Here is a 12501-nt window from a genome sequence, read left to right on the forward strand (position 1 = left end):
CCCCCCACCCACGTAAGGTTTTGCAGGGGGTCACCCACATACCGAGCAGAGGCTCTGCACGAGTTGACTTGGACATCATGGACAAAATGGGCGAGAAATGTTTTGTCCCACTGTCACAGGCTGACCAGGTGTCTTGTATGTTTTACAGGATCATCCTGTTTCATACTTTCCCCAAACGCCATTTCTATTTGTGTCTGAGGTCTTCCACCAATATATCCGTGAGGTGTCGATGTCCCTTCCCAGTGGATGGGGGGTGTAGGATAGTGATGGTGGTATTTGGGGGGTGTAGGATAGTGGTGGTGGTATTGTGGGGATGATGGAGGGGGTGGGGTGTTGGTGGGTATTGTGGGGGTGATGGTCGATGGGGGATTGTGGTTGGTATTGTGGAGTTGATGGTTGTGGGGGGACAGTGGGGGGTAGGGTGGGATGGTGGTGGGTATTGTGGGGTTGATTGTAGGGGGGTGGTAGAGGGGGTGTGACCCTGAAAAGTTTTCCGTCCATGGTAGAATCCTGTCTGAGTAGTAGATGATGCATACATTACATACCTACATACTTTCTCTCCACTATAAATAGATGGTGGTTCATTTGATTTGCAGGAATTTGTGTTGATAATAGACAATTAATTTTCAGGTGCTCTTGTAACTGCTCCTTGTGAGGAGGGAGCTCCTTGTGAGCCAACAGCCATCCATTTCTAGTGCCCAACTGTGTCTGTGGACATCCTCCTGCAGTTGGGTTACTTTTTTGTTAAGGAGGTTGGTGGCAGGATTTGTACTCTGGCCAGCATAAAACACTTCACTCTGCAAAACACCCAAAAAACACAAAGAAAACTCAAAACCCACTCCCTGGGAGTACCTCCTGTGAAGCTGCCCTTTGCAGGGCAGCTCACTGGATTATGAGATTGGGGCAAAGCCTTTGGGACCCCCACTCTTTGATGATAGGAGGAAAAACATGGGGTAAACTTCCTGGGTTGGATTGTGCAAGTGTGTCAGGGTGGTGCTGAGATGTCGTCCACAGTGGACGCAGAGACGCACTGCTCCGGTGCATGCTCCCACACCTGACCTGACCTTGTAACTGCTGGACAATGGCAACAGGTGTTTGATTCACCGCTCAAATCGTCCATGTACACGTGCTGGTAGCTGGGTAGAGATGTGAGTTACAATTTCAAGCGATAGCTCTTTCTTCCGCTTAATCATGTGAATGGCATCCTCTCTCAGTCGTGGTGGATAACAGCAAGATCTAGCCATCTTTGTTGTTTCAGAACGTGCTCTGTAACATGTTCCGTGCACAAAAGCGAACATTTTGTAGGCCCGATCCACACTCGGTTATTTTGGCATACCTCATCCAATTTCTGGCAAACTTAGGGTCTTTGTATTACTATACAACCACCAAGGATGCATCAACTCGGCATATTGGTAGAAAATCGAAAATTATTCGCCGTTTGAGTTGAATCATACCGCGATGTAACCCGGAGACGGTGCAGATATGGTGATCCACTTCTGTGGTGACATCAAGGCTCATCTGAAGAAGAAGAAGATTGACTTTTAATCGCAAATTTACCTACTTTATCATTCGTAAATCGGAAAAAAAAGATCTATTTTGTTGGGTATCGAGGGATAGATAAGCTTTGGGGTGGTCTGAGTGTTTGGGTTCCCCTTTAACCAAAATCTAATCGGCTTGTTCTTGTAACCTAAACAACTCATCCACTAAGTTTTGTCATAATTTGTCCACAACTTTTGAGATATCAAACTAGATATCATTTTTAACCCTATCTCTTAATGGTGAAGAATCACTTTAAAAAATTTGAGTATCCGGATCTTCACCAAAATTTCATCACTTCGTTCTTGTCACACATCCAACCTCTCCACCAAGTTTCATCCGAATCCATCCATATCATTGAGATATCTTGTTCACAGACAGACAGGGGTGAAAACATAACCTCCGTCCACCATAAAAATTAGAAACATCTCATGAGGTAATTATTGAATGGCAAAATGAATAAACTATGCCAACATACACCAAGCAGTCATTTAACATCAATTTCCATCGCCAAACATTTTTAGACAAAAAAGAAAGCTCTCTCCAATCAATGAACGAGCTTTGTAAAAAGAGCAAGTTTATTTGCATCACAAAGGCAAAATACCCCCCCTCCCCCCCCCCCACACCAACAAAGCATTGGAATTAGCAAATGCACGATCCATGGAATGTATTCACCCTGGATCCACTAAACCACAAAGGTAATCCAATAATGCATGTTCATTTGAAAAAGTAGATAACTCACGAGAATCCTAGATTGACAAACTTGAGGGAAATTGGGCCTAGGTATAAAGCGCGCGCGCACACACACACACACACACACACACACACACACACACACACACACACACACACACACACACACACACACACACACACACACACACACACACACACACACACACACACACACACACACACACACACACACACACACACACACACACACACTTCTTACCTTTTTTGGGTGTCTGCCCTCGACAACTACATAAAATGGATAAGCTCTTCCTACTGCACCCATTTTATCATTATCCAAAAACAACTCGATAAACAATTAAAGGTGAGATGTAAATTGACAAATCAACAGATAAGAGAAGAGAAAGGCACGACATATGGAAAAAGGAAAGTTGTAGCATGGTAGCTGGATAATCAACCTATGCTAGTAGATAAAAGGTATGTTGCCGAGGTTCAGAAACTTGTCCGAATTAATTCTACAACTCATTGTTATCAGATCGTTACAATTGCACAATGTGAAAAAGGAAGCCCCCCAACCTCCAAACTGCCCTTTATAAATGCAGAATGTGCCTTGCTGGAGAACACGCAAATGCTTTGTCAAAACATAAGTGATAGACAAATTTGTACAAAATGTATGAGCCCGTGGGAAAGAACCAATGGCTTTTCATTACATTGTGAACATGTATGTTCAAAATACTGAACATGTTTGTCGCTCTTTTATGAGATAGTTTTCTCTCGCATCTGAGGGTCGTAGAGGAGCTTGCACATGTATTGTATTGCATGCATGACATACTTCAGCATACCTTTAACAAGTATTGCAGAAATACTAACAGACAATGGTTTAAGTCACCACTCTTGACCTTCACACGACTCCCGAGCCACAAAAGGGTCACACGCTTTTAGCTAGGAACCCCCATTCCTCGTGGCCCTTCGTTTTGTCTAAAACTTCATGCTCACCTCCACTCCCTTGTCCCTGTTTATCTAATTGATGGGGGTCTAAGCTTCATGTTCCTACCTCCATCCATCAAGTCCTTCAAATGTCAACCAATGCCATTTCATGCTGTTTCCATTGACTTCCAATGAGTTTTTCTATTCGAATTGATCTTCTCCCCTTCATTCCCAAAAATTATTTGAGCTGATGCCGTGTGTCTCTATGTCCCAGTCAACTCTATTGTGGCAGATCTACTGAACTTTTTTCTTCTGATTATTATCAGAGGTGCAGTCACACACTTACTTAAATAAAACGATAACAAATAACACGACTATGTAAACACTGCCAGACTGACAGCAACCAATGAGGTAGGAAGTCCACCTTGCCTTTTGGCACCTTCTACAGTCTTTTCAAAAACTAATCACTCATTCATATTTATTAAATCGACAACACATAAAAAACTAGATATCTGCAATCACAAAGCAATCGTCAAGGTTAAGCCTCCCCCCAGCGCCCGCAATCCAATAACGGCCATATATTTTTCAGATCGCCATATAACCTTCACCTTTAAATCAATGTCAATTATGATGAGGAGGGTTATGATGTCAATGCACCTTTCTTTAGGCTATCTAAAAAGGGCAATTTTGTTCTGATTGGACAAAAATCAGTTGAGTTATGGTAAAAAAAAAATATCTCTATTATAATACCAAGCTTGCACACTAAAAACTCGGCTCGTCGTCACACAATCCCTATGAAATTGCTGTGGCATTTAGCGGACATGCCGACAATGTTTGGGAAGTCTTGGCGTTCCATAGTACAACTTGCATTTTGCACAATGCATATTTTTGTCATTCCCCGTGTACGGACTGTCGTCTGCTACCAGCTATGCTGTACTGCTATCCCGTGCATGTGCACGGGTATCGCTAGTATATAAATATTTCTATCTATACCTATAAAAGGCAAAATGTCTTTATTTGGATGTGTTCTATGCATGGCCATGTGATCATTACTGGATATAATCCCAACATGCTATCCACTCTGTAACTGGTGTTTATTACCTCTGCCAAAGGTGGACAGAGGTTATGTTTTCACCCGTCTGTCACAGCAGGATATCTCAAAAAGTTATGGACGGATTCAGCTGAAACTTGGGGGACAGGTTGGGTCTGTGATGACGACGAATCGATTCAATTTTGGTGAAGATCAGGATCGAGATACGGATCCGAGAATTTCTTTTAATTTCTTGAGATTGTTCACCATTGAGAGCTATCTCAAAAAGTTGTGGCATGGTTATGACAAAACTTGGTGGACGAATTGGGTAGGTGACAAGAACAAGCTGATTAGATTTTGTTTCAGGTCCGGATGTAGATCTGGCCTACCAATGGGATACAAAACAAATCGTTCAGCCTAGTGGAGATATGCACTCTGCCGAGTGGCATTCTAATATTGTCACAGTTTTTCATTTGAGTGTTTGTCTGAAGCGTAGCTCGCCACATAATCTTCGTTAACGATATTTGTCGGCACTCTTGGTCATGTAATATATTGACTAATCCTAATATAATTGTTTTGTTGTTTTTCCCCCATAGGTGTGTAGGAACAGGTTCTTGAACCATGGTTTCAGGCAGAAACGTTCGTACAAGGAGGCAGTTTTGCAGTAGGGGTTTACCAAACTTATTATTGCCAAATCAGATGAAAAGCTTCCATTTGTTCTGTGCTCCAAGGTCTTGATTACTGACAGCATGAAGCTGAGTAAATTGAGGAATCATTCAAGCGAAGCCACACAAGGTTTGTAGGAAAAGTTATTGAATTCTTCAAAAGGAAGAAGCGAATTCTGAAACCGGCTTGGTTGATTCAACATGGCACTTTGCTCGACAGAATGAAGCTGTTCTTGAGGCTTCATATCGGATTGTGAATTGCAAGAAAGCTCACACAATCGGTAAAAAATCTGATCAAGCCATGTTTGATTGAAACAACGAAACTTGTACTTGGAAAGGAATAATCACAAAAGATGAAGCAGATCACACTTTCGAACGACACTGTGAAAAATCGCATTTCCGATATGAGCCAGGACATTTTGGACGAAGTAGTTGCAGAGATGAAAGCCAGTCCCTACTTTGCACTGCAGTTGGACAAATCGGCAGATGTTTTCTCTTGTGCACAGTTGGATGAATCAAGAGCTCATCTTTGTCCACTACTTGAAAGACTATGAAAGAGTATTTGTTCTCTGAGCTCAATTTTCTGATAACGGCCAGGGCCTCAACTTGGTAGCCATTACTGTTCAACACATCTTACATGTCTTCTGCTTCATTTTTGATCACTGGTCGGGTGCAAACATTGCTGTTACACAAATATTCTTCTGTGTCTTCTTAGTTTGTGATAACGTGCCGTGCCTCAACCTGGCACCCATTGCTGTTGCACACATTTTCTTACAGATCTTCTGCGTCGGTTCCAATTATATTTCGAACCTCAACCTGGTAGCTGTTGCTGCTCCACACATCATGTCATCTGCTTTGTTTCTGACAACGGATCACACGTCAACCTCACAACCTGGCATCCATTCCTGTTCTCCTGTACACATCCGTGTCCTGCTTAGTTTACAATAATGCCACACACAACTGCCAGGACTGCCAGTTTCCTCCCGTCATTATTTCTAAACTGTCCTCTTCCTCTTCACCACGCTGTTAGGGTTCAATTATTCCTTCATAGCAGCCATCATCAAATCCGCAAACCTTTCAAGGTCTTGACAATCCCCTCCTGTTAGGACGTGAATCACATAAAAGTGACTGGCATCTTGGCCAAACCTGTCCATCACTGTCTGCAGGTGTCTTTACATTAACCACATCTGCTGCGGGTTAACGTAATTATGCCGCATATTGTTTTGTCAGTCTTACATATAATCAACCAGCTCTTCAACAAACTGCAACTTCTGAATGAACTAGAAAAACACTCTTCGACATCATGATGTCGACTGATATGCCTCCGCCCACATTACATCATTATATTGTTACGGATTTGGAAGTTTACTGCACTCAACATACAGGTCCTATAGCTCAGTTATATCATAAGTAAATGTGGATAGATAGCTCCCTTTTCCCTTGTCTAATGGGGAATTAAATGTTCTTGCGCTGTGGAGTTATTTTAATAGTCAGGTTTTCTTTTTTTTTCTTTTTACACCACCATCAACACCAGCGTCATCTTCCCCTCACTCTGCTCGACGCCATTGTCTACGTGTGTTCGATTACGTACGGGGGCGGAGATTTCCTTCACCTCAGAACGAGACTCCGCCCAGAAGGGCAGGGGCGTGCCCCTTGTCCAACCAGGAACCTCATCACCTCAGATCGAGACTCCGCCCAGAAGGGCAGGGGAGGGCCCCTTGTCCAACCAGGAACCTCATCACCTCAGATCGAGACTCCGCCCAGAAGGGCAGGGGAGGGCCCCTTGTCCAACCAGGAACCTCATCACCTCAGATCGAGACTCCGCCCAGAAGGGCAGGGGAGGGCCCCTTGTCCAACCAGGAACCTCATCACCTCAGATCGAGACTCCGCCCAGAAGGGCAGGGTAGGGCCCCTTGTCCAACCAGGAACCTCATCACCTCAGATCGAGACTCCGCCCAGAAGGGCAGGGGAGGGCCCTTTGTCCAACCAGGAACCTCATCACCTCAGATCGAGACTCCACCCAGAAGGGCAGGGGCAGGCCCCTTGTCCAACCAGGAAGCTTAGAACCTCAGGCTGGCTCCACCTTAGCGAGATAGAGTGTTCGGCCCCGGCCAATCGGGAGGCCGTGACGAGTCATCCGAGAACGGACCGTCCAATGAGGAGGTGAGTGGCGAAAAAAGGAGGTCTTTCGTGCCTGAGCACAAAAAGGAGGGGTGGTCTGGATGAGGGGGAGGGAGAGACAGTGTGCTCGTGGCAGCAGCATTCGCGAGTTCGGAGGATCGTGTGTGAGACATCCCTGGTGGAAGAGGGCGTTTCAGTCCAGGCAGTTTCGAACGTGGCATTCAAGGCCAGTGAGTGGTCATCAACGAGGCCCTGCAGACGGTCGTGGTTGCGGGTTCGAGTCCCCCCCCCCCAAGATCGCGAAGACCACACGAGGTGGACAGGTCCGAGACAGGCCTCAATAAACACTGCTTTTGTCCGATGTGTGTGTGTGTGTGTGTGTGTGTGTGTGTGTGTGTGTGTCGTGCCAGTCAGTAAAGTAGAAAATTGTATAAGTGCCGTGCTGTACATCCATGCCTTCTATATTCGGATAACTCTGCCCTTCTGTGTCCCCCCCCCCCCTGCCTATTGTTAATAAATATCCCCATTTGTGAAATGTATCAGCTCGTTCGTGTCCTTTTCTCCATTGGCTTAGTGTGCAGCTTGTTGGAAAATTAACAAGTCCATTGTGCCGCCGTAAGGGGACATTTGGACCGACGGGACTTTGGTGATCGTCTGCTCGGGTCACACGCGGTTCGAGTGCGCTAGCAGCTCATTCCGTACGGGTGCCGTCGAGGGTGTGGAGACTCGGAAAATCGCCACGTGGATCTCCAGGTATTTTGAAAATTGTCAAATAACCCTTTACCACGTGGTAGAAATATTGACGCTTCACGGTCCGATAAGGGACCCGTACTTCTCGGATTTTCCGAAAAAATATGATCTAAATTCCGGGTGATAGGCGGAGTCGACTCTTCGGCTCCATCTAGAGGTTGTGCTCGCAGCCGATACCCGGCCCCGCAACAATATTACTTGTACCAAGTTAGATATAAATCCCTCCAGCTGTTTCGAAGTATCACATTTGTACCTGAAATGACCTCTGACCTTTGACTTCTTCACCCCATAATCTTAGCATTTTATCTTCCAATCATTATACATACTTGTACCAAGTTTGACTTAAATCCCTTCAGCCGTTCTTACGTTATCATGTCAATGAAAACCTATCACGGACGGACGAACAACCTAAAAACCGACGACTTCGTCGCAGAGGCATAAAAACAGTGAAAGTGGAGTTACATCATGACGCAATAACTCAGATGGGAACAAACAAACCCAAATGGTTCTCTTTGTGTTAATCTTAGTCATGAGTTAACAAAAGAAAAAAAGAAAAGGTGTGCAGTTCTTCAATCATGCAAGGGGTGTAAGCTAGTGCAGCCTGTTGTGTTGTAAGCTCCATTCAGTCCCTTCACCGTCATACAGTGTGTGTGTGTGTGTGTGTGTGTGTGTGTGTGTGTGTGTGTGTGTGTGTGTGTGTGTGTGTGTGTGTGTGTGTGTGTGTGTGTGTGTGTGTGTGTGTGTATGTATATATATATGCTTTATTGTTTTTTTCACCACCACACAACACACTAAGCCGAACCCCATTAACCCGAGCTGATTACTGCATTTCCTCCCATCCTCTTTTCCTCCTTGTAAGGTGTACAAAAGCGAAGTTAAAAAAAAAGTTTGGTGCTATCCATCAAGCACAAATGTGGAAGTAGCAAAAAGTGGAAATGGGCCACATGTTCCTGTAAAATCTAACAATAACTGCTGGTAACTGTCAGTGTATCCATGACCGTTGATTTATAAAATCAGGAATTGGAAAACAAAAGTTTTGTTTTTTTTAATCACTACAGTTTCATATTTGATGGGTCCAACAAGATGGTGCAGATATAGTGCACTTACCTATGAGCTGTATATATACATATATGTGTATATATATATATATATATATATATATATATATATATATATATATACATATATATATATATATATATACATATATATATATATATATATATATATATACATATACATATACATATATATATATATATATATATATATATACATATACATATACATATACATATATATATATACATATACATATACATATACATATACATATACATATACATATATATATATATATATATATATATATATACATACATATATATATACATATACATATACATATATATATATACATACACAGATTATACAATATGCTTTTTAATAATACCAATAATATTCTTCCTATTATGAGCGATACATGACGATGACAATTTCCCAAAATAATAAGGATCAAACACAACCGACCAGCATTTCTGCATGTATAAAAAACAACAAAAGTGATAAAAAATAAAACAAACATGAAACAGTTAAGAGGAACATTATATACAATTTGATAATGCAGGTATTATTTAGCACAGGACCAAGTGACTTTGTGATGTTACAAGTTCAACTCCTGTGTGTTATTCTAATTTGTCTGGCAAGTTTTGATGCAAATATTTCAATTGTGATCTACTATACATGTGCAAACTCCTTTATTAGCCTTAGACGAAAGTGTGCAAACGAATGGACTTATTGTATGTCGGGAAGGTCGGTTGGTGCATGAAGCCTGCCAAAAAGATTTTAACAATTGAAAAAAGAAGAGACAAACTCAGATTCATATTTAAACAAACTAGAAAATTGCAATGGGCACAACATTTGAGACCTTCGGTTGTTTCTCTACTTCCACCTGCTGGAAAAGCATTGTATGAATAACACAGTAGTTCGAGGAAACAACAAAAAAGCACCTTCCAATGGCCTAAGCAGGGTAGCCTGACAAATGTTGCTGCCATTTCTGTAAATAGTCATAAATTTGACTTGGAAAAATTTTCGGCGCTCAAAACGGAAACTATCCATATTAGAACTTAAATGCCCAAATGGTATAATCACAAGCAGAGCATAAAATAAGCTCATTAATAAAAGCAGGCCATCAATTGAAAGGATGTTCATTTATTTTGAACTTGTACTCACTACGTGACCACTTTCACTATTATCATACGAACAAATGCTATCTTTATTTTATGATCCCAAACACCTCCCAACATAAACTTTTAAAGTCCCAGGACAAAAAAATGGCCCTTTTTCTCTCAACATAGAAATATAATCTGAAGTGAGTGCAGTCACTTACTGTATTACCAGGACATCATCTTTTCAGGCGTTTTTGAATTTGACTAGAAAGAATGCTGTGAGAGATGGCAACGCTCTCACACAAACATGGCAGGCTTTGCAGAGCAAATGAAGTGCTCAGGGTCCGTCGTTTCTTTTAACGACGACAGTGTTCGCAGCCATGTCGTATGTCGCACGCTTGTGTTGGTTGAAGAAAATGGTGGTAAGTGCTGGAAGGAACGCGGCGATGGAGACATTTTTGATCAATGCTCTTGTTGCAGATCTAGGAGGCGATCACAATGTCGTTAGTCAATGGAACCTTTGCACATCTGGTTAATGTGAAATTCACATTTTTAATGAAAGGTACGTCTTTGAATTAAAACAATGCTGCGTCTTGAGTTTCAAGAAATAAATAAAAGAGCCTTCCAGTCCCACCTTAGGAGACCGTCAAGAGTGGCTTATTTGAGATGAATAACAATGTTACAAACTGAATCAAAGTGTCAAATATATTGAAACAATTTGTTGGTCAATTGATTGTCTTCCACAAGTGATAAAATTAAAATGAACATTGTACTGTATAGATATGCTCATGGAGATTGGGGGTTGGGGAGGAAGGAGGATAAAATTATCAAATAGATAGATTGAAAACAGAGAAATTAGAGAGTCCGAAAATAGATTTTAAAATGTGAGATGTCAATTCACTGTTACGTTTGATCTCAATTAAAGGTCACATGAAAAATTAAAATTTACAGTCCCTGGAGGGGGGGGGGAAGGAGAGAGAAAGAGAGAGAAGAAGAAGAAGAATAAGAAGACAGATGAGTAGAAGAGAGCCAACATCAGATGTCATTAACTTGAGTTTTGGACTCCAAAATGATTTTCAAAGGGGACATGTTCTTTGACCTGTTCAATCTAAAATTGAATCAGTCCATACGGGTGTCAAGTGTGGTTGAAATTTCTCGAGTGGTTCACAAGTTATCGCCATAATGGAAATCTGCGACTTTCAGCTAAAGGTCACATGGCCTTTGATTTTTAACCACAAAAAGGTTATCACGGTAACCATCATCACGTGCAGATGGACAACCAGAAAACATAATGTGCCTTTGGCAGCGGAGGCATAACCAGAGAGTTCGTGGCAAAGCCACCCAATGCTCACCTGTTTATACATTTATCGTTTTTAAAAGACGAGTCTTATAATATTTTTTTTATAAAGCATTGCAGTGAAGTCTGATCCAAATAATTTCAAAGAAATATATGTATATTGTAATCAGTAAAAAATAGTGTGGTAGATAAAAACATTAGAAAGGAAATAACTTGCACCAAAAACTTTAACATTTTCACGCTCATGCCGGGGGTATCGCTATAGCTCTCTGTTCTTCGAACAGGCGATCTAAAAATGATTTAATTAATTAATTGAGTGAAAAGAGTTGAGCTTTAAATATACCATTTGGATGAAAATCTCAAGCAACCTTAATTGTTGTACACATGGCATCTGTTGCGGAGATACGTTTCTTCTTCCAAATACGTTATTTACCATGCGGAGAACAACAAACTAACATCGAAACCCATCAAATGGCCCATCAAGTTGACATCAGTGCAATCATCAAAAGCAATTATTTTCAATTTTGGTCATCATAAACTCAATATTTAGAGGTAGAAATTGAGCTGGATAAACCAAGCAAGTCCAACACAAACAAAGGGATGACTTGGAAAATAAACAAACTTACAGAAACGAAGAAAATCAATAAACTTCTTCTTCTTCCTCCTCTCTTCAGCTTCTGCCCTGACTTGACCATGATACTCCTCCACTTCCCTGTCAGTCAACTCTCTCCACTCTCCAACCACCCCCACCTTATTGATAGCTCCCCCCCCACCCCCAACTCACATAATCATCCCATCACAACGACGGTCTACCTCTTTTCCTCTGACCTTGCTCCATCAACCTATCCACTTTTCGGCCATTCTCTCTTCCTCCATCCACACGAAGGGTCCAGCCCAATTCAGCCAGATTTTTACCAATCTCCCCATCAAGCTCATCTGCACACCGATCTCCCTCAGTTCATCCATCCTCCGTCTATCCACCCTCTTCACTCCCGCAATCCCTCTGACCCAGTTGTTATCGCAGACCTGCAACCTCTGTTGTTGTCTCTCCGTCAGTGCTACATATTTCAGACCATAAAGGTAGGCTGTCGTAACACAAGGCACCAGCAATTTTCCTTTCAATTCCCTGACCTTATTTTGTCTGCCATCAATCCTTCCACCTTCCTCCATGCAGTCGCACCCACCTGTGTCGAACTCTGCACCTCTGCATCTGAACTATTATTCCTGATCAATGCCCCCCCACCTTCCCCATTCCAGACACTCAAACTATTTACCTGTTTGATCTGCTTCCATTCTAACCTCACCGCTTACTCT

At 42.1% G+C, this 12501-nt stretch overlaps 1 protein-coding gene across 1 annotated transcript in view; it reads right to left on the reverse strand.

Moving 5' to 3' along the window:
• Window positions 1-9133: 9133 nt before the first annotated feature.
• LOC147017409 (protein FAM8A1-like) overlaps window positions 9134-12501 on the reverse strand; it is a 50064-nt gene continuing 46696 nt past the window's right edge. The window contains exon 5 of the mRNA XM_085847039.1: window positions 9134-10372. Within this exon, the coding sequence (XP_085703165.1) occupies window positions 10228-10372 (145 nt within the window). The 3' untranslated portion in view covers window positions 9134-10227. The remainder of the gene's footprint in view (window positions 10373-12501) is intronic.

This window comes from Eptatretus burgeri, chromosome 11 (genome assembly GCF_056783735.1).
Source record: "Eptatretus burgeri isolate ZD-2024b chromosome 11, Ebu_testis_v1, whole genome shotgun sequence".
NCBI classification, from domain to species: Eukaryota; Metazoa; Chordata; class Myxini; order Myxiniformes; family Myxinidae; genus Eptatretus; species Eptatretus burgeri.